The following is a 22824-nucleotide window of genomic DNA, read 5'->3' as shown; positions in this document are numbered from 1 at the left end:
CAGTTTTCTAAATAGAATAATTAATTTTTGTGAAATGGCAGCAAACAATTAAAAGGAAACACTTTGATACACAGTGGATAACTAATCTGTGGAACTCAGTGCTGGATGATCTAAGCGAAGTGTGGTTCAATTATAGCATAATTTAAGAATAACCATACTGGGTCAGACCAGTGGTCTGTCTAGCCCAGTATGCTGCCTTCTGACAGTGGCTGATTCCAGATGTTTCAGAGGGAATGAACAGAAAGGAGCAATTTGAGTGAACCATTCCCTGTAATCCAGTCCTAGTATCTGGCAGTCAGAGGCTTAGGGACAGTCAGTGAATGGGATTGTTTCCCTGACCATCTTGACTAATAGCCATTGATGGACCTAGCCTCCATGAACTTTTTTTTTTTGACCTGGTTCTCCTTTTGGCCTTCACAGCATCTCCATGCAAAGGTCTAATCTTGAGTTTGGGATGGGTCCTTTTTCTCCCTCAACCTCTGTTTCAGGGCTATGCATCACTAGGGATGGGGGAAGAACATATTAGCCCTAAATACATGTCTTGTTTAATGTGAATTTTATTAATGGTTCTTTTTATCCCTCAGTTCTCTACGTAGATTATCATAGACTGATTCCACTTATCTTTCTCTTTTTCTAATCTGCTTTTTCCCCCAGTGCTTGCAGCTCTTGATAAGATTTTCTTTACCCAAATACTTATAATTCTGAGCTAGTTTCTCAGTCCTCAGTACACACCATTGGTAATTAATGTGGTGAGTTTCCAAATGTAGGTGTATGTTAACTTTGGTTATTTGTTATTTCTATATCTTTTCAGTTTATCTAGCGTGACTTTAATATTCCCTCCTCCCCCTACAGTGAAGGCAGCCATTGGAAACGTGTCTGTATTTAATCAAACCTGTGTGAAGTGGAGAAGGAGCACTAGAGAAACCAACTTGAAGGTGGTGTATTTGGTAAGCAAGACAGAGTGTTCGTGGTTTCTCCATTGCAGGACTGTCCCTTGGTACATTGGCACTTTGGCTGAAAATGGTATTTTCCACACTGCTTTCTGCTGACTTCCTCCCACTTAGTCCCCAGTCTGCATCATTTCCTCCTTCCAGAAAATGTCCTTTTTGTGCTCATTTGAATGCGGTGATGAAAGGAGATCAGATGGGCGGAAACTCCGCAGGCAGAGAACGAGTGGCTCCAGGGTTGGAGCCCAGGGGGAAGGCCCCTTGAAAATGTGGCCTTTAAAGTCCGTATTTATTTGATGGGAGTTATGGCAGTAATTATTTGGTGAAGTTACTGAAATGTTTGCAGCAGGAGGACTCCTGTGAAGCAGCAGCAAATCAATTAATATGGCAACAAACATACTGTGATGGACACCAACATAGGGAGTCATTCTCAGTGCTGTGACACACCAGTCCCTGAGGTGTTTGGTAGTGTTCTGGGTATACCACGCAAGAGCTGTAGGTGCGCCAAGCGCTTCAGGTATTAGCCTTTGGTGGGTTTCAGTAAACACTTGCAGACTGTGGTTTATCACAAAGGATCACTTTATTTTTTGCCTTATATGTGCTTTCCCCCCATCCCTCCCCCCTAAATAAACAGTGCAGTTACTCCTGGCTTTAAGATACAAATAAAAGATGACAAATGTAAGGCACAACAGATCCCAGTCAAGCCTCTAAGGGCAGTGCAGTGCAGGAGCATCAAGTTGGTGCTCCTCAAGCCTAGCCCAGGAAAATTCACTCCAGGTTGCCTCTCTGCCAGAGATAATCATGCACTGGCCTGCAGATCCCCCTGCCAGAGTTCAGTCCTTTTATCCAGCTCCTATAATCTTGCTCAGATCCATCCCCACAGGCCACTCCCGGTTATCCACATCCACTGCTACCACTGGTAGCCCCTTACCAATGACCGGTTGCTTCTGAGACTGGCTGTCAACCTGTCAGTCCCTAAACTGCTTGGCTTTCTCTCCACAGTCAGCTCCAGGCTGTTGCCTCTAGCTCCTGCTCCCAAATAGACTCTGGCTCCCTTTCTTCAGAGTCCTGATGGCTGAATGTTGCCCTGCATGTTAACACGGTATCCGGTAATAGGCCAGTATGTTCATTTCAGTATGAAAATGATAGAGAATATAGCAACGACTTAATTAAAAAGCAGTGAATCTGTTAACAGGGCAGCACAATGGTTAATGCAAAAGAAAATAAGGAGCAAATTGATTAGTATAGTAAAAAAGCAATCAATATGGCAAGATGAATATAGCTGCAAATACAGAATTGAATCCATGTGTAGAGATGGGGACTTGTTGTTAGAGTAGAGATTTGCATTGCATAGGGTAAGGTGATGGGATGGTGAGAGATGATAAAATGAGAGAATATGCTGGTGGTTGCATGAAGTTACTGAAAACCCACATGCTGACTGCAATACTCGCATTCATAAAATACACAGCAAGGGCTGTAGAACTCAAATTTTGACTTTCTTTTCCTTCAAAAGTTTCATGTACAAGGGCGAAGATGGCATCAAAAGGCATTTTTTCATGAAGCAACGTTTAACTTCACGGCAGAGAAAGAAACTCCAGAGCTGTGTCTAGACCTAAAAGCAGGCAGTAACTACACTGTGAACATCACTGTATTGTCTCCTGAGCCCTCGAGACCAGTCACTGTAACAATCAATACAGTTGGTAAGTGTCATACTATTTGAGTTACTTAGCTGTTAGCTTTAAGGGAAGGCAACTCCCAGTAAATATGCTCATGTGGCTGATTCATTCTGGCTCTAGTCAACTAGGTGAGGGATTGCCAATGTGAGGAGTAATGCATTTATTGGATTCAAAGCTCTAGGTGACGTGGTTGCTGGAGAGAAGCTGCATGAAGGACCATAAAGTATGGTCAGGCCAAGTAGGCCTTGAAATGAAAAATAATGAGATACGGTCAGGCTAATTAGTTGCTGGAGGGAAGCTGTGTGGAAGGGACCAGGGGATATATGGTCAGGACTTCAGTTTTCCACTGTTTGGCACTCTCTGAGGTGTACAGAAATACATTGTCTGTAGTGCGCTTTATTGCTTAAATGAAACTTGCCATATTTTTGTGTTGGCAACCATACATTGAATGTAAATACGTATGCAGAGGATGAAACTACTGGAAAATATTTTCTGGTATAAACATTTGGGGTTTTTTTTTAAATCTTTTTAAAAATATGATAAATGCAATTCATTTAAGGGAAAAAAATAACTTAGAATTGCAGGGTGTAGTTTGGGTCCAACATTGTTCTCTCTCTGTGTGCTTGGCTCTCCTATTGTTAATAGTGAGACATAAGTGCATAAAACCAGAGCAAAATATCAGAGTTTAAATCCACCATACAGGTCTGAGGGGAACATTTAGAGACTACTGAGGCAACGTGGCCCACTGGAGAGTTAGGTTCTGTTCCCAGCCCTGCCATTGACCTGCTGTGTGATCGTGTTACTTTGCTTCTTAGTGCCTCGATTTCGCCTTCAGCTCTCTGTCTTGTCTGTTTGGATTGTCATTTCTTCAGTGCCAGAGCGCGCTCGTATTCTGTGTTAGTACTGTGCAGAGCACAGCAGAGCTTCTAACCGTTACTGCAAATAATCAATTGTAAATGACAAGAACATCAGGTTAGCTTTTAAATGCAATAAGGAGGAAATTTATCTCTGTGCAGAACAATGTTTTTTGAGAGGCTATGACTTTTCCTTTTCTTCTGTTCTGTAGAAGAGGAAGGATTCCACAATGTTTCAGTATTTAATGATACCTGTTTGAAATGGAAGAGACATTCTGGAAGAATTGGGGTGAAGGAAACCTATCTGGTGAGTGAGACATGTAATTTTTATTAATAGCTGAAGAGAAAAGCAAGGATTTGGGATTAAAGATTTTAGTGGAAGTTTTAATAATCCTTAAAAAAAAAAAAAAAGCTATGAAAAAAGTTAGTAATTTGACCTGATTTTTAAACAGCTGTGTGAAGCTCCTGAGTTTTTCTGACGATCTTATAAAAAATTTGTTTGGTTTATTTCTGTGACAGTTTCACATACAGGAACAACAGGGATACTTGGTGAAATCCTCCCATGAAATGATGATTAACTTCACCACAGAGGAAGAGAACCCAGAGGTATGCCTGCCTCTACACCTGGGCGTAAACTACACTGTATCTATCACTGAGGCATCTACCAAGCTTGTTTTACAAATCCCCATAGTGCTCCCAGCAGCTGGTAAGTGCTGTTCTTCTGGACATTGTCTCATTGTTTCCTTGTACTCTTCCATCAGTTGGTGTCCATCTGGTGTTTCTTATACTTCAGTTGTAAACTCTTTGGGGGCAGAGACTGTCTTTTGTTCTGTTTGTACAGCATCTAGCACAGGGGTCCCCAACGTGGTGCCCATGGGCGCCATGGCACCCGCGGGGGCATCTTAATGCGCCCGTGTCCTGGTCCCCGGGAGAGCACCCGCCGAAATACCGCAGCGGCATTTTGGCGAGGACACCTCTTGATGTCGGCGCTTGTCACCGACAAGTGATGTGATCGAGAGGCGTCGCTCCCGAATTTCGGTGGGGATGCCTCTCGCTGACGCCGCTTGCCGTTGACAAGTGACATCATCAAGAGGCGTCGCTCCTGAATTTCGGCCGGGACGCCTCTCGCTGACACTGCTTGCCGTTGACAAGCGACATCATCGAGAGGCATCGCCGCCAAAATTCGGCGGCATTTCGGCGGGTGCTCCGCCACAGTGGTCCTTCGGCTGGTGCCTGCCAGTCAAAAAGGTTGGGGACCACTGATCTAGCACAATGGTGTCCTGATCCTGGAGCTCCTAGGTGCCATAGTCATACAAATAAATTATTATAATAAGAGTAGTAGGTTAAATTCCTAGTGCAGTGACTGTGCATAATAACAAGCTTACTATGTTTTGAATTCTGACTATTCCAATGAGAGACATTTGAGGTTCGAAATCTATGAAGCAATCAGTCTTACATTGTCACATTAAGGGGGTAAGTTCCTCTCTTGTTGCTCCTTCTCAAGACCCATCAGAGTTATCGGAAGATGTGCAGGAGCATTAAGAGGATATCTGATTGCCTTGTCTAAATTAGGGATAAATACTGTACGGTCTGTATTCAGGCAAAATGCCCATTGACTGCCATGAATGATTTGCTTGACAAAGTACTGGAACATTTGTTCTTTTTGATTTGCATTTTCTTTGGGCTCTAAAACATCTTTTTACGTGATATGCAAAATATCCTGTGAATTTACAGTGCTGTAGAAGCGTGACTGTTAATAACAACTCATCACTAAATAGATAGCCTTGTGGGAAGAAGGATGAAAAGGATGCTTTAAAAAACAAACAAGAATGAATGAATGAACCCAGATCGCAAGCACTGTTTTAAGTCTAGACATCGCCCCTTCCTAAAGTGATTTCATAAAGGTGGTTTTCTTTAAGGTTTCATAAGCCTCTTTTTCCTTTTTGCAAATGTTTCTGGGAATGCACCATTTCCTAATCCAGTCTTGCTTTTTTATTGCCATATAATTTGTGTTAGCCGATGTAGTCCTCATTGTAGAGCTGCTTCATACACCAGTTTAAAGATCTATAAACCAGTCACTCTTGTGAGATCCAAAAACAGTCACTCTGCTGCTTGAGATCAGGGAGCATCTCTCTAGTGGGTGTCAGTAGTTATAGATCAGACACGTTCTTGCTTTCCACCTTCTAGAGGACAATGTTGTTACATGTACATCCACATGAAAGTGAAGTGCATTACCCTGAATACAGAGCACAGTATGCAAATTGCATACATACTGCACTCGTAAGAATGCTCAAGGCAGAGTGAAACAGCTTCCCAATGCCTGTTCAGACTGGATTGGCCTCCAGTATAAGAAGGATCGAGTCTGTATGGAGAATCCTAAAACAAGATACACCATGCTTATCTAAATGGTAAATGCCTAGATAGCAGTAGTGTCGTCTTCTTATGAAATGAATCAACTGTAATGTCCTCTTTCAGGACTTTCTAGCCAATGGAAGTGAAACTGTCATACACTAAAAACCAAAACCTAACTGTTTGTTTTCGTTTTCATTATTCATGGCAGTCTGTGCCAGATTGGTACTCAGTGAAATAATCTCTAGCGCTGTACTTGCTCCTTCACTTTGATCTGATATTCATAACTTCAGGAGTCTACAGGGTGAAATTAAAACATCCCTTCTATTTTTTGTATGCCCTATTTTATCCTTTGTAAGAGACACATCACAAAGCACATTAGAGAGGGTGAGATGAATGGTACTTTTAGCTTATTGTAAAGATAACAGCAAAAGTTTCCCTTTGGTGTTTGTTTTTCTGTCTGCAGAAGAGGAATTGCTCAGCAATGTCTCTGTATTTAATGAAACCTGCGTGAAGTGGCAGAGAAAAGGTGCAAGAGCTGGGACAAAGGAAACATACACAGTAAGTGAGACAATTTCTGTGTGTGTCTGAGGGGGAATTTTGGAACTAATCTGGGCAGCTGAACAGCTTTGAAGATTTGTTTAGCTGGGTCTGCTACAGTGTTGAATGAAGGGTAAATTGTTTTCTCTTTCTTTCCAGTAAGAACCATATAGCACTTTCAGTGAGGCTGGGTGAATGATTGAGGGGAAAAAATACATCCCTGTCATCAGGTTGGGTAAAGAGTTCACCAAACTTTGACTGAGGCCTAATGCTTGAGCCCACCTCTGTTCAAATATGAAAAGTTACAGGGAAATTAACAGCAAATATAGTACCGTTAGATACTATAGCATTGGGAGAGAGTCATTTGTTATATATTTTGTGCTGCAGAAGTGCCTTGAGGACCCAGTCATGGACCAGGGCCTCATTCTGCTAGGAGCTGTATAAACATACGGCAATAATTTTAATCATTTTAGTAAGTGGGAAGAAATTAAGGCCCTGATTCAGGAAATTGTCCGTATTCAGCAGAGCACTTAGACGCATGTTTAAATCCCATTGAAGTCACCGAGAGGCAAAGCGGCTTGTCCAAAGTCATGCAACAAATCTGTGTCAGAGCCAGGAACAGAATCTATGTCTTCCAGCTCCCAGTCCCCGGCGCTAAGCACTAGATCACATTTCCTACCACACGTGGATGTTGGGAACATTTGTTTTGAGCAATGAAGGAATATACTGAAGCCTCACATCCAGTTCAGTAGATTAATCTGAAGAACGTGTTTTAGTGTGATGCATTTTATTTGTGTGACTTTTTGAAAGGGCCTGTCTTTGGCTCTAGGTACTTCTGTAATATTTGAATATGCAAAAATAACAATAGAATGGGAAATATAAAGGCATAGAAATGAATTGCCCAACCGGGATAAATTAAACTAATAATTTGATGATGTAAATCCTACATTCAGGCAATGGCAATATCCCAGTGAAAAGCCCAGATAAAAAGTTGATTTTTTACAGCATGTTCAGGTGGTTAAAAATTCCCATCTCTAACAGACCAGGGTGGGCATAAGTTCCAAAGTTGGGGACCATTCCTGGAAAATGACCTGCCACTATCCTTCTCTCTTATACACCACAAGGACCATTAGCTTGAGTGCATTCGTTGCTCACAACTGAGGTGGGGAAGAGGTAGTGTACAAAGTAGTCTTGCCTGAAACTATTAGGGTTTTATAGGTCAAAACCAATTCCTTAAACTGCATCGAACAGGTAATAGGCAGTGAGTACAAACTGAAGACCACTGGGATAATGTGCTTCCTGCACTTAGCTGAGCAGTTCCATTTTGCACTAAATTCAGCTTCCAAACAGGTTCATTTAGAGCACTTCTTAGCAGTTTAGTCTGGAGGTGATAAAGGCATAGTTAAGTGTAACAGTGTCTATGTTGAGTCTCCATCAGATCACCCTCATCCATGCCCGAATCTCAAACCAACCCTGGCCATTCATTTCACTGCCCCAGCCAGGTCAGATGAGATGGAAGCTTGGAGTTCCCTGTTCTTCACCAACTGCTGATGCTTCTGTGGACCAGGGAGAAAAATGTGCAAAAGTACAGGAAAATTAACAGCAGATATAGTAGCGTTAACGTTGGGGCAGAGTGGCTTATTCTGATTTGTATTGCGGTAGTGCCTAGGACAAGTGCCAATTATTTTAATAATCGTTTTAGTAGGTGGGAACAAATTAAGGCTCTGATTGAGCCGACCATCTCTGCTCAGCAAAGCTCATCAGCTCTTCAGTCCCTTTAAAGCAAGGATAAGTAGGCTGCTGTGACTTTAATGAACCAGCATTCTGAATTTTGGAGCTCCACTGCTAATATAATCATCTTTTTTTAAATCCCACAACAGTTTCATATATTGGGACGAAGACGGTACCAGAAGGAATTCTCTCGTGAAATGATATTTAACTTCACAACAGATGAAGAGACTCCAGAGGTGTGTTTAGAGCTGAACTCTGATGCTAACTACATGGTGAACATTACTACAGCATCCTCTAAGGGGACCTCGGCCCTAATTACTATAGCAATTAAGACAGAGGGTAGGTATGATGCTTTGGAACATTTATAACTCATAGAGATAAGTCAGTGTGCGAGTCTCATTTCATTTTTTGGAGCCCAGAAAGTGGATCAGAAAACATTTTCTCTTGCTGTCGCATACTTTGTACCTGTCAACCTTTTGAGGTCCAAATGTGAGATGCAAATGTTAGATGAAGACTAAAAATTAAAATGAAATGCAAATGATCCAGGAAGCTTAAAATTAAATGAGATTAAACCCATTAACAAAAATCACACTCTTTACAACCTTGTGCTTCTGATGTAAGTAATTACTATTGATCGTACGTGGCGCTTATAAAACACCCTGTAACCAGGGGCATCAAAACACTTAACAAATAATGAACAGATCTCCTATCTCCTTGCTTTGTGTTTTAATCACAGTATCATTCCTTTTCACCAAGAGACTGAGACAGGAAAATTTAGCCTGTTGCATTAACACACCTAACTCTTGGAGGAATGTTCGTGGGAAGGACAGTGCAAACCCAGAAGGCTTTAGTATTTGTAAGCTTCCAAGACATTCTGCAGATGTGGAGCTTGTCTGCGTGATACAATAGTCCATACCAGAGGAGAATAAATTATAGTACGCACTAGTGTTCTGCACACTAACTGGCCTATCGACCCTGTTGTTGAGCACTAAGAGTTCCCTATGAACTAGATCAGCGCACGCTCAGGAACTTTTTGGTGTGCGCAAACACACAGGCCAGTTAGTGAAGGACATGCTAGTACACATGAGAATTTATACCTCTCTGTTGTGGACTAATGCACAGCATAGACAAGCCCATAAAGAAACATACCTTGTGCCTCCACTTGATCTTTAGAAAAGAGAAAATAAGATGGAAAGATTTGAACCTGCCAACTGTGTTACAAAGGCCATGTCTACACATCAGTCAAACCCATGGCTGGCCTGGGTCAGCTAACTCAGGGTAGTGAGGGTGGAGGGTCCCAAAGCTTGAGTTCCATCCCAAGCCTGAATTTCCACAGAGCAATTTTTAGGCCCAGTGCCCGAGCCCGTGAGCCTGAGTCAGCTGACCTGGGCCATGCCACGAGTCTTTTATCCCTGTGTAGATGTACCAAAACTTTCTGGCCATGACCTTGTAGCTCAGCACTTGGAACTTGTTTGCCATGTCAGCCTCCATCATATGACTATACCAATCAGAGGGCAAAAAAAGAAGTCAGGGTAAAATGTTGAACATTTTTTGTTCTTTTTAGCTGAATTTCACATCTTTCTCTCCCCGTCAGCAGTCCTTTTGAAGCTGCTCTGGAGAGAACTGAAGCCTTTTAAAAATAGTTGTTTGAACATCATGTTTTGTCTTGCTGCTGGAAACAGATGTCAGTGAGGACAGACTTGAGTGTTAGTGTTTAAATTGGTGAAAAAGGCCTTAATTTCATTAATGAAATAAGATAAGCCCCAAAGGAAAGGAGTACAAGGCATCTATCTTGAAAGGGGAGCGTAGGGCTGGAAGAGACCTTGAGAGGCGATCAAATCCAGCCCCCTGCACTGAGGCAGGACCAAGTAAATGTAGACCATCCCTAACAGGTGTCTGTCCAACCTGTTCCTAAAAACCTCTGATGATGGGGATTCTACAGCCTCCCTCGGTAACCTATCCGGTGCTTAACTACCCTTATAGTTCAAAATCTTTTCCTAATATCTAACCTAAGTCTCCCTTGCTGACGAATAAGCCCATTACTTCTTGCCCTACATTCAGTGGACGTAGAGAACAATTGATCACAGTTCTCTTTAGCAGCGTGGTGGAGGGAGGGGCCTCATGTATTTTCCCTCCTGCACATTTTCTCAGGTCTGGGACAGGTGGTTATGCAATGGCTTCTCTCTATCAAGAGTTGGGGACACTGGAATAAGATTGTTCTTTGTCCCACTCAGCTAACCTGTGTGGTGAAAGATGTAACAGAAGCTTCTGAGGGTGTAGCAGGAATGGCATAAATGCCTTGTGTGGTACTTGAACATCAATAAATTTGTGTACACCCACACATTGTTGCCATATTTTTAAGCTGCCTGGCTTAAGTAATCAAAAAGGAGATACAGAAGGGCCTCAGAGTTATGAACACCAGAGTTACGAACTGACTAGTCAACTACAAACCTCATTTGCAACTGCAAGTTTGCAATCAGGCAGCAGCAGAAGGAAAATAAAGGAAATATAGTACGGTACTGTGTTAAGCGTAAACTACTAAAAAAATGAAGGGAAAGTTTAAAAAAAATTTGACAAGGTAAGGAAACTGTTTCTGTGCTTGTTTCATTTATATTAAAATGGTTAAAAGCAGCTATTTTCTTCTGCATAATAAAGTTTCAAAGCTGTATTACGTCAGTGTTCAGCTGTAAACTTTTGAAAGAACCACCATAGCATTTTGTTCAGAGTTAAGAACCACCTCTGTTTCCGAGGTGTTCATAACTCTGAGGTTCTACTGTAACTGACATTGTTCCCTTAACTCACATCTTTATGCTTAAGAATTGCAACAGCGCATCTTTTTTTTTTCATAGTGTATGTGCTGCAAAGGCTCAGCATAACTCTATACACTAAGGATACAGTATCAGAATTTCTTAGCCCTTGTTTGTCCAAATGGTACCCTCAAAAATCTAAGTTTTTTTTGAGTCTGACTGGGAAGTAATGAATATTATTTTAAAATAACCTTACAGATAAGCTGGTACTCCATGCGCTAAGTGTTATTGAGATACTGTTTTGAGGAATGTAACCTAAATGAATAGTACTGTTCTTTCAGTGGAAAAGTAGGTCTTAGTTTCTAAACAAAACTGTTGTGCATGTTGTGTTTTGATCATCAAAGCCTGAAACATTTGATGTTTAATATTTTGTTTATTCACTGGAGGAAGAGGCTTTTTTGGAATATAAGTAGTTCGAGGAATCCCTGCCCCCAACCCCAAATTTTAGGGAAAATGAGGGTACAGCCAGATTTTCAAAATTGCTTATCACCCATCAGGTCTCACTTAGGCACTTACACAAGTGGCCAGGTTTTCAAGATGTGGGAATACTTGGATATAGCCGGGTACTGAGCACTTTTGAAAATATGACCCCACTTGTGGTTGATGAGCAGTCTTGAAAATCTGGCTCATAATGTTTGTCATCTGCATTAGTGGTGCAAAGAGATGAGATGGGCTGAAAGCAAAATTCCCACTTTACTCCAGTACCTACCGAATTGCTCCTCTGGGAAGATATCTCCAGCAACCAATGCCCTTGTACCACAGCAACAGCCAATTGGCACTTTCAGCTCTGCAGTAACACACGTAGAATTTACCACTGTCAATAGCGATTCCTTTTGGAAATGCCACAAAAGCCCTGGTGTAATTTGACAAGAAGCCAGGTACCCATCATTCCCTCCTACTGGTTCAATGAGAACTGCTTCTATTGGCTGTGTCATTTTGGCCCATATGTAGCAGGGAGCAGGTTTTGAAACAGAAATATTTGACTTGTGGTAGATGCTGTTCCCCCAAAGCCGTTGCTTACCACTATTACTTTGATTGTAAAAGGAGAAAAACCAAGTCACCCTTATAAAACTACACCCTCCCCTAGACCTTAGGCAACTGATGTTTACCTTAATTTGTGGGGAGGCTTTAAAATTCCTTTAATACTACATTCAGGTTTTTTTAAAACCATAATTTCATTTTAAAATTTTATACCCGATTTACAATATTTGGGCACTCAGAAAGGAATGAGGTTCCACTCCCTCCAAACGACACTGGATCCTTTAAAGTAAAAACAGACTCAGACTGTGTCATTTTAAGCGTCGTGATCAATAATGTTACAGGAAAGTTTTAAAAATGTTTTTAGTTATGAGGCTTCCCCCTTTCTCACTCTCTCTGCAGTAAAGGAAGCCTTCAGTAATATGGTGATACTTAACGACACCTGCTTGAAATGGAGGCAAAGCCTAAGGAGAGCTGGTAGGAAGGAAATCTATTCAGTAAGTGATACATATTTTGAATGTTTTATTTTAAAAAAATCAAAATCAAGCAAATATTGGCAAACCAGAGTCATCTTATGTTGTTGTTTTTCGGGTCTCCACTCAGAGCCGGCTCCAGGCACCAGCTCTCCAAGCATGTGCCAGGGGCGGCAAGCCGCAGGGGACGGCCTGCCAGTCGCCGTGAGGGCAGCAGTTAGGCAGCCTTTGGCAGCATGCCTGCAGGAGGTCCACTGGTCCCACGGTTTCGGCAGCAATTTGGCGGTGGGTACGTCAAAGGCGCAGGACTGGCGGACCTCCTGCAGGCAAATCGCCAAATCCGCGTTACCAGCAGACCTCCCTCAGGCATGCTGCCAAAAGCCACCTGGCTGCCGTGCCTGGGGCAGCAAAATACATAGAGTCGCCCCTGTCTCCACTCTTCTTGCATGGCATTGAGTCACAGTGACCGGGGAACCTAGCATGCAGCATCGTAAGAAAACTGAACAGGCCAGTGGATCATCATTTGAAAAAGATTACACACAACCGTGCTTTTTGTTGTTTCTTGCTCACCTCTGTTTCGTGCTTGTTGTTCTTCCTTTCTGCAGCTATTCCTCGTTCTTTACACAAACTCAAACAGGGCAATGTGCCTTGCCATGTAGTCTCAATGATCCCCTCACCCTGCTGTGAACCCTCCACTGAGGCTGTCTGTGGTGGGCCCGAGACTGGCTGCTCTTATCTAAAGTTTCCACAGTTAGAGATTATCCAGAGTTTATTGCATCCCTCTAACTGAGGGACAGCCTGTAAGATTTAAACAGAGCGTGCAGTCTATTTTTTTTCTTACTCAAAAAACTGAGACTAGATAGAACTGTGAAATTGTTTGTTTTGAGTTACTAACATTGTGACTATTTGGCACCAGAGCAGTGGAAAATATGCATGACTACAAGCGTACATACAAGCCCAGCTGTCTATAACTTGGTCCTGAGAGAGACTGGGCATTCTCATTTCATGTGGATATAGCATACTGGAACTTTCAGAAAACCTTTGACGAGGTCCCTAACCAAAGGCTCTTAAGCAAGCTAGACAGGCATGAGATAAGAAGGAAGGTCTTCTCATGGATCAGTAACTGGTTAAAAGACAGGAAACAAAGGGTAGCAATAAATGGCCATTTTTCAGAAGAGAGAGAGGTAAATAGCGGTGTCCCCCAGGGGTCTGTACTGGGACCAGTGCTGTACAACATATTCATAAATGATCTGGAAAAAGAGTGAAGTGGCAAAATTTGCTGATGATACAAAATTACTCAAGATAGTTCAGTCCAAAGCAAACTGCGAAGAATTACAAAGGGATCTCGCAACACTGGGTGACTGGGCAACAAAATCGCAGATGAAATTTGATGTTGATAAATACAAAGTAATGCCAATTGGAAAACATAATCCCAACTACACATCCAATAAAAGTGTGTTCAGATTGGCTATTACCACTCAGGAAAGAGATCTTGGAATCATTGTGGATAGTTCTCTGAAAAAATCCATTCAATGTGCACCCGCAGTCAAAAAAGCTAACCATTTTAGGAACCATTAGGAAAGGGATAGATAATAAAACAAAATATCATAATGTTTCTATACAAATCCATGGTATGCCGACACCTTGAATACTGCATGCAGTTCTGATCGCCCCATCTAAAAAAGGGTGTATTAGAATTGGAAAAGGTACAGAGAAGGGCAACAAACATGATTAAGGGTATGGAACAGCTTCTGTATGAGGAGAGATTAAAAAGACTAAGACTTTTCCGCTTAGGATATGATAGAGGTCTATAAAATCTTGACTGGTGTGGAGAAAGTGAATAAGGAAGTGTTATTTACTCCTTCTCATAACACAAGAACCAGGCGTCGCCTAATGAAATGAACAGGCAACAGGTTTAAAACAAACAAAAGGAAGTACTTCTTCAGAGAATGCACAGTCAAGCTGTGGAACTTGTTGCCAGGGAATGTTGTGAAGGCAGAGAGTTCAAAAGAAAATTAGATTAGTTCCTCAAAGATAGGTCAGTCAATAGCTATTAGCCAAGGTCGTCAGGGGTGCAACCACGGGATCTGAGTGTCCCTAGCTTCTGATTGTCAAAAGCTGGAAGGGGACAATGGGATTGATCACTCAACAATTGCCTCTCCTGTTCATTCACTCTGAAGTACCTGGCATTGGCCACTGTCCGAAGACAGGATAGTGGGCTAAATGGGCCATTGGTCTGACCCAGTAAGGCTGTTCTTATGTTAACTTCAGTAGGATTTGATAGTAATTAACACCTTTCAGGATCAAATGATAACTGCACAGCATGCAAGTGGGTCCACTTTTGTAAATGTCCTGTTTCCGCAATGAAGATACATGAGTAGGCTGTTGGTTCCTGTTAGCTGGCAAACTAGCAGTTTTGGGGCTGGGGTTTGTTTACCAAAAAAAAAAGGGGGGGGAGAGGGAGAAATGAAGTGCAAGAATGAGCTTTAGCATAGTTCTGTTAAAGTTTATCCACAAGCATGCTATGTCTTCATAAAACCTGGAAATGTTTTGATTATAGTAACGCTCAACAAATTTAATACGATACATTTCTATGCTCATGTAGATTTTTAACAAGGATATGGTAAATTACTTTTTCATAAAGTTTATGATAAATGGTTTAGTTAGACTATCTCACAAATTGAACTCACGCGAAGTGTCAAAGCCTTCCATTTTCAGCACTGTAACTGTTTCATTACAGTTTCACATACAGGGTCGACGCTGGTATCAGAAGGAGTTCTTTCATGAAATGGCCTTTAACCTCACCGCTTATGGACAGACTCCAGAGGTGTGTCTTGATTTGCGCCCAGGCACCAATTACACTGTGAATATTTCCATGGCAGCTTTGGATCTTTCTGTGCTAGTTTCCATGACAACTCCAATTATTGGTACGTCCTACTTTTTTTTTTTTTTTTAACAAGATGACCGCTTGAGTGTGAGTGCGTAGCCTAAGTGGCAATATTGACGACTGACTTGAACTTAAAGTCTCAGCATGGATTGTTGAAAAACTCCTGCCCTGTGCTCAAACATTGTAATCCAATTGTTACAGATTTCATGCTGTTTCTTGTTGAGTCAACAAATCCCAAAGCACTGGGACAATGGCTGTCACGTGTTTTTAAATGTTACTTCAGCATCACAGGGTAACTGGAGAGAAAGGATGGGCCAGTGATTGGGATTCTAGCCTGGAACTCTGGAGACCTAGTTCAATCCCCTGCTGTGCCAAAGACTTCCTGTATGACCTTGGGAAAATCACTTAGTCTCTGTGTGCCTCACTTCACCATCTGTACAACGAGGATAATGGCACTGCCCTACCTCACAGGGGTTGAAAGATTGTGAGGTACTCAGATCCTGCAATAATGAGGGCCCTATGAGTACCATAGACTGATATCGCTACCGATGGTGATATTAAAAGGTATTCCAGCAAAAAGGCACTGCTGGCAGAGGAGGAGAAAGAGCATGTTATGCTTCGTGTTTTAATTGTAATTTGCTTCCAGAATTTTTTCCATAAAGAAAACTGCACTAATAAAATCTGCAGCCTTTGAGCTTATTTTGATTCCAGTTAAACTGGTTTAAATTAGGACATTTTTGTACCATTCCTATGCTGAAAAGCTTCTGGGTTAGATTAAAAAAAAACAACAACACAGTGAAACACTAGCTTTGGTGTTGGCAGCAGACGGGTGGGACAGGTGAAACCTAGCAAGTGCTTTGAATTCTGTAACTATATTCGGCCACTAGGTGCAGCTGTTTATCTGCTGGATACCCAGTGAAGAACTAGGGAGCTGTTTATCTGATATTCTCCAAATCATGAATACTTCAGTACTTTTTTAATAGTAAATCTTAGCTTTTAAGACGTCATAGAAGGGGGAAGAAATCTCTTCCTTCTGTGCAAAAGTTATTGTGTAGGGCACACAGTGTTCTGGATCACTTTAGTGATGAACAGCAATTATTGGATGATTTTTGCTTGAAAATTGCCGAGTTGTCATTCAAAAGTAGTGAATTGTTGTATCGGGTCATGTGTTTTGTTAGAACAAAGCATGTCCCGGAATTTGATTGATTGAGATGCTTTTGAATATCCACAGTTATAACCTGTAGGCATTACACTTTACATTGTCATCCTGTAAGAGTTCACAAGCTGTGCAAGAGAGTTCATTACTTGTTCAGATGACCTGTACAGAATACTTTCTAGCAGGTGCTGCATGAAACGGTGTTGATGATTTGGTATCTGACATGTTTCTCTTTGAGTTGAGTTAGTACTGAATAAACAGTTCTGGGTGAGGTATCTGTAGAGCGCTCCCTGAGTACAAATTTATATCCTTGGATGCAGATATATATTTATATCCACACAGAGCTGCAGGTATTTGGTGGAGAGGCATAAAAATTTGGTCATGTCTGCTTATCAAGTAAGATCTCATTAAAAGGCCCATTTTACTTTTTTATAAGAGTAATGGGGTTTGAGTCACTTTTTATTTAGCTCCCACATTTAAATTTTATAAAATTACACAATTTAGGATTAATAAAACAAGCCCTCAGATGGCTGTACTTTGGTGGTGATGGAGTTATCCTAATTTGTATGCCAGTTTAAGCTTGTTAAAGTGCTTTGTGGCCCTTTGGGATCAAAAGTCCTATGTAAATGTAAGATACCTCAGACGATCTAATGCTGTAAGATAGCTGAAAGACTGAAACAAATGTTTTACTGTGGATGTACTGTAACTGGCCTAACCTTTGTTGTCGGGTGATGTAGCTGCTGGAGGTTTCATGCTGATTTCTTTGGGGGAAGCATAAGGAAGTATGGCCCTCAAGTTACCCACAGTTAACAAATGTTCCTAGTGAGACATGGTTTTACGTTTTAGAACATAGGATCACATCTTCAGCTGGTGTAAATTTCCATACCTCATTAACTTCAATAGAAGTTTACTGCAGTTGAGAACCAGGCCCATAGATTCCGTAATGCTAGAGGCCCTCGTATAGAGACACATCATTGCATGGTGACCATATTCCTCTATGGAGGAAATTAATAAGGTTGGAGAGTGTATTTCTTGTGAACCTATGCCGTACAGTTACATGTTAGTGAAAGGTTGTTTTATGCTAAGACAAAAAAGAGAGAGAATCTACAGTGTTGATAAATGTCTGTTAGGAAACCTATGTTGGCTTCTGATATCCTGAATGAGATGATTCATTATGCCCATAATGGGATGTGTGGCTACACAAAACATGGAATTCAGCAGCTAGCTACTTTCCTTACTGTAGGCAGCCTGGCAAGCAGATTCCTTTTAAAATAAGTCTGTGATGAGCATGTTATTGTTCTCATCTCCTGGCCATAAAGATTCTCTATTGAGTGCTTCATAGAGCACTGAAATTCTGTTCCTTTCATATTCCTTACAGTATCCTTCTGAGGCTGCCTTTTCTGCCCTCCCGGCTTGCATAAGAGGTTTTTACTATGTGCTCACGTGAAATGGGAGGTCGAGTCACGAAAAATGGCTGGGCAATCATTGACCAATCGCTGTTAAAAGACTAGTGATGTGAGCGTTCTGTGTTCTGGCAGGAAGGACAGTTTGTGTCTGTTTCTCCTGCTCCCTTCCATCACATCCCCTCCTCCCCAAAAAAAGGCTGTTAAGGTTGTACTGACTCTGATTCATTATTTCTCTGTTGGAGTTACTGATTGTGTGTAGTCCCAAGTGTGCTTTTCCCTTTTATAGATCATTCGTGAAGAAGATATCCTAGGTAAAACATTGTTGCTGACTATTTCTGAATTTAAGAAATGTCTTTTTTTATAAACACTCACTGCCATTTGAAAAATGGCTAGGGAGAATTTAAGAAATACTGGTCTTAAATGAATAAGCCACAGAAAGGATATGTGTTACAGAATCATAGATGATTAGGGTTGGAAGAGACCTCAGGAGGTCATCTAGTCCCACCCCCTGCTCAAAGCAGAACTAACCCCAACTAAATCATTCCAGCCAGGGCTTTATCAAGCCGGGCCTTAAAAACCTCTAAGAATGGAGATTCCACCACCTCCCTAGGTAATCCATTCCAGTGCTTCATAGAATCATAGAATATCAGGGTTGGAAGGGACCTCAGCAGGTCATCTAGTCCAACCCCGTGCTCAAAGCAGGACCAATTCCCAACTAAATCATCCCAGCCAGGGCTTTGTCAAGCCTGACCTTAAAAACTCCTTAAAAATCGAGACCTCCCCCATTGCAACTTGAGACCACTGCTCCTTGTTCTGTCATCTGCCATCACTGAGAACAGCCTAGCTCCATCCTCTTTGGAACCCCCCTTCAGGTAGTTGAAGGCTGCTATCAAATCCCACCTCACTCTTCTCTTCTGCAGACTAAATAATCCGTTCCCTCAGCCTCTCCTCATAAATCATGTGCCTGGCCCACTAATCATTTTCATTGCCCTCCACTGGATTCCCTTCAGTTTGTTCACATCCTTCTGTAGAGGGGGGCCAAAAACTGGACACAATACTCCAGATGTGGCCTCACCAGTGGCAAATAGAAGGGAATAATCGCTTCCCTCGATCTGCTGGCAGTGCTCCTACTAATGCAGCCCAATATGTCATTAGCCTTCTTGGCACAAGGACACACTGTTGACTCATATCCAGCTTCTCGTCCACTAATCCCCAGTTCCTTTTCTGCAAAACTGCTGCTTAGAAAGCATGCTAGATTGTCTGGCACAAAGGGTAGTGATCAATGGCTCCATGACTAACTGGCAGCCGGTATCAAGTGGAGTGCCTCAGGGGTCGGTCCTGGGGTCAGTTTTGTTCAACATCTTCATTAATGATCTGGATGATGGGATGATTGCACCCTCAGCAAGTTCGCGGATGACACTAAGCTTAGTGCCCGACAATCTAGCATGCTTTCTGTTCACCTTATAGTCCATTCATCCAGTCCATACTTTTTTAACTTGCTGGCAAGAATACTGTGGGAGACCGTATCAAAAGCTGTGCTAACGTCAAGGTAAATCACATCCACCACATTCCCCATATCCACAGAGCCACTTATGTCATCAAAGAAGGCAATCAGGTTGGTCAGGCATGATTTGCACTTGGTGAATCCAAGCTGACTATTCCTGATCACCTTCCTCTCCTCCAAGTGCTTCAAAATGGATTCCTTGAGGACCCGCTCCGTGATTTTTCCAGGGACTGAGGTGAGGCTGACCAGTTTGTAGTTCCCCAGGTTCTCTTTCTTCCCTTTTTTAAAGAAGGGCACTATATTTGCCTTTTTCCAATCATCCGGCACCTCCCCCAATCACCATGAGTTTTCAAAGATAATGGCCAATGGCTCTGCAATCACATCAGCCAACTCAGCACCCTCAGATGCATTGCATCTGGCCCCATGGACTTGTGCATGTCCAGCTTTTCTAGATAGTCCTTAACGTATCCTTTCACCACTGGGAACTGCTTACCTCCTCTCCATACTGTGTTGCCCAGTGCAGCAGTTTGGGAGCTGACCTTCTCTGTGAAGACGGAAGCAAAAAAAAGCATTGAATACTTCAGCTTTTTCTGCATCATCTGTCACTAGGTTGCCTCCCCCATTCAGTAAGGGTCCCACACTTTCCCTGACCACCTTCTTGTTGCTCACATACCTGTAGAAACCCTTCTTGTTACCTTTCACATCCCTTGCTAGTTGCAACTCCAATTGTGCTGTGGCCTTCCTGATTATACCCCTGCATTCTCGAGCAATATTTTTATACTCCTCTCTAGTCATCTGTCCAAGTTTCCACCACTTCTTGTAAGCTTCCTTTTTGTGTTAAACTCACCAAAGATTTCTCTGTTAAGCCAAGCTGGTCACCTGCCATATTTACTATTGTTTCTGCACATCAGGATGGTTTATTCCTGCACCCTCAATAAGGCTTCCTTAAAATACAGCCACTTCTGCTGGACTGCTTTCCCTCTCTTATTAGCGTCCCAGGGGATCCTGCCCATCAATTCCCTGAGGGAGTCAAAGTCTGCTTTTCTGAAGTCCAGGGTCTGTATTCCGCTGCTCTCCTTCCTTGTGTCAGGATCCTGAACTCGACCATCTCATAGTCACTGCTGCCCAGGTTGCCACCCACTTCTACTCCTCACAATTCTTCCATATTTGTGAGCAGAAGGACAAGAGGAGCACAGCTCCTAGTAGGTTCCTCCAGCACTTGCCCCAGGAAATTGTCCCCAACAATCTCCAAAAACTTCCTGGATTGTCTGTGCGCAGTGTTGGTGGGAGTTTGTGCTGAGTGAATAGATGCCTCCTTCTGATAAAGAGGGTGCAGACTGCCCTGTAAAAACATTATTAATCTGAACATACAACAGTTTCCTGCCATCTAGAAAAGTACATTTTAAAATGCCGAGGCAATAAAACATCTGTGTCTGTGAGCCTCTTGAAAAAGCATAAGGAAAGGAGAGAAGATACTTGGAAATCAGTATAGTTTTTTAACATTCTCCATGCCAGACTGATTAAAAAATGTTCTTTATCTGCAGAATAGCTACACTTAAAAGTCATGGCCAGAATTTTCAAAAACACTTAAGTGTTTTGAGTGTGTCTGTTTTTGGGTGCTCAACTTGATACGCGTTAAAGAGACCTGATTTTCAGGTGCACTTCTTGAAAATCAACCCTCACTAGTCTCAAATTGGGTAACCAATATCACTAGTTACTTTTTGAAATCTCGGCACATGATCTCACTTAATGTTGTTTATTTTTTTAATGTGCCACAGCTGTACAGGTATGTAAAGAATTAACATGGTCCCTGTCCTACAGAGCCTACAGAGTAAATACTGTGCAAATAATAAAAAAAGAAGGCAAATGCACTTTGGAACAGAAGCTTAAGAGCTACAGTATGTTTCTTGCAACAACAATAGCACAAGGATGGTGAAATGAGGAGGAGGTTGCCCTTGGAAATATTAGCAGAATGCTATGCAAAACAAGTGTGTTTGAGAAGACATTTGAGAGGCAGAGGTGGGGAACATTTAGAGACACTAATTAAAAAGGCAGTCCCAACATACAGTAGGAGGAGTGTGAAAGAAGGTGTGAAAATGAATGTGTTCATGGTTTGTTCCTCCCTCATTGTGCTGCAGCCATCACATTATCTTCCAGGCTTTGTGCTGTATAACCTTGAGTTATAATTTGTTTTTTAAAATTGTTTTTCTCGGATAACATTTATTTTCTTGTAACATCCTGAGCACATCTTTATAAATACATCTTTCTTATAAAGATGGGGTAAACAGCAGGCATATCAACAGAGAGCAGCCAGTGTTAATTTTTAAGGAGCACCATCAAGGTTTTTAGACCTGAAAGCCAGACCTTCTGGCTGTATTTTGACTTGTAGGCTCCTTGTCTGCTCCAATGTTTTGGCTTCAGAGAGTAGGAATTTTTGCATAATTGAGTACTCTGTCTGTTCACTAAAGAGGAACAAGCAGGCAGAGTGCAGGGATAATATGACATGTATGTGTGCTTCTGTCAACATGAAGAAACCCAGCACCTCTGCCTGGTCACCCAGGAATAGTGGTGAGATGTTAGTCCACCGGCAGCCCTTGTTTAGGGGGAAAGAAATGAGAGATTCTTCAGAAAGAGACCAATTTAAGAGGAAATTTTAACCCTTAGGCCACTAGCTAACCACCAGTTGTTTAACACTTTGGAGACTGGCCAGTTTCCTAAGGTTTAGAATGAACCACTCTGTGTTGGAACACAATGCTTGTTAGGAAGATCCCTGGTCACAGGGAAGTGGAGTTACTGTGTCTGAGTTACTAAAGGGGAACATTTAACTTCCCCTCCAATGAAAACATGCATATTGGGTTCTGTAACTCTTCCAGTATTTTCTTCCCACACATAACCTCTTTTTAAAAAAAAGAAAAATAGAAAATTGCTGTGAGTCAGGGTATGTTCCTACTTTACACTCTGCTTCTTGTTACTTGCTACAGGTATTTGTATATACCAGTTACAGGGTTTGGATAAAGATATTGCAGGAGCTTTTGAGTCCTCAGACCTCTCAGATGCCCTTCTGGCACACAAATATAGTGACCCCTCACTCTTCTTATTAAAAATTATTTACATCAGAAATGAATAATCATGAAACTGAAGGTCTAGAAAAAGGTATTTGCCCTAAAGGAATGAATTCCACAGCATTATGTTTCCTCCATGAATAGTTTTGTGGTGCCCCTCTCATTTCTGGGTTTTTCTCACATATTGCATCCTGAAATGGAATTCTGTAACCTTAGGGGAAAAGAAAACAGCTTACCATTGTTCCACTCATGTGCAAGTAGGAATAGAGTCAGACTAACTCACCCAACTTCCCTCATGGTTGGGGGATCTTAAATTTGTTTTTCTTTTTTCAAATGTTAAAAATTTCTGCCTTCCACTGAGGGAGGAAGGGATGGTAGGAAACATGTGGATTTACTGTGGATATTCCCTGCTATTTGTGCTATCATGACAGACCCCCGGGGGTGATGAGTTACA

The 22824-nt window shown here is 41.9% G+C and overlaps 1 protein-coding gene across 13 annotated transcripts in view; it reads left to right on the top strand.

Annotated features, from left to right (window-relative positions):
- Positions 1-22824, top strand: part of SUSD1 (sushi domain containing 1) — a 142397-nt gene that overhangs the window by 42904 nt on the left and 76669 nt on the right. For all 13 annotated transcript variants that reach the window (XR_007772992.1, XR_007772988.1, XR_007772987.1 and 10 more), the window contains exons 10-17: positions 853-947; positions 2461-2647; positions 3690-3784; positions 3997-4183; positions 6293-6387; positions 8247-8436; positions 12285-12379; positions 15096-15282. Coding sequence is in view for 5 of the 13 variants with exons in the window: in XM_050943052.1 (XP_050799009.1) it covers positions 853-947; positions 2461-2647; positions 3690-3784; positions 3997-4183; positions 6293-6387; positions 8247-8436; positions 12285-12379; positions 15096-15282 (1131 nt within the window). In the remaining 8 variants the exon portion in view is untranslated. The remainder of the gene's footprint in view (positions 1-852; positions 948-2460; positions 2648-3689; positions 3785-3996; positions 4184-6292; positions 6388-8246; positions 8437-12284; positions 12380-15095; positions 15283-22824) is intronic.

This window comes from Gopherus flavomarginatus, chromosome 3 (assembly GCF_025201925.1).
Source record: "Gopherus flavomarginatus isolate rGopFla2 chromosome 3, rGopFla2.mat.asm, whole genome shotgun sequence".
Classification (NCBI taxonomy): Eukaryota; Metazoa; Chordata; order Testudines; family Testudinidae; genus Gopherus; species Gopherus flavomarginatus.
This window is presented reverse-complemented; position numbering and strand designations above follow the sequence as displayed.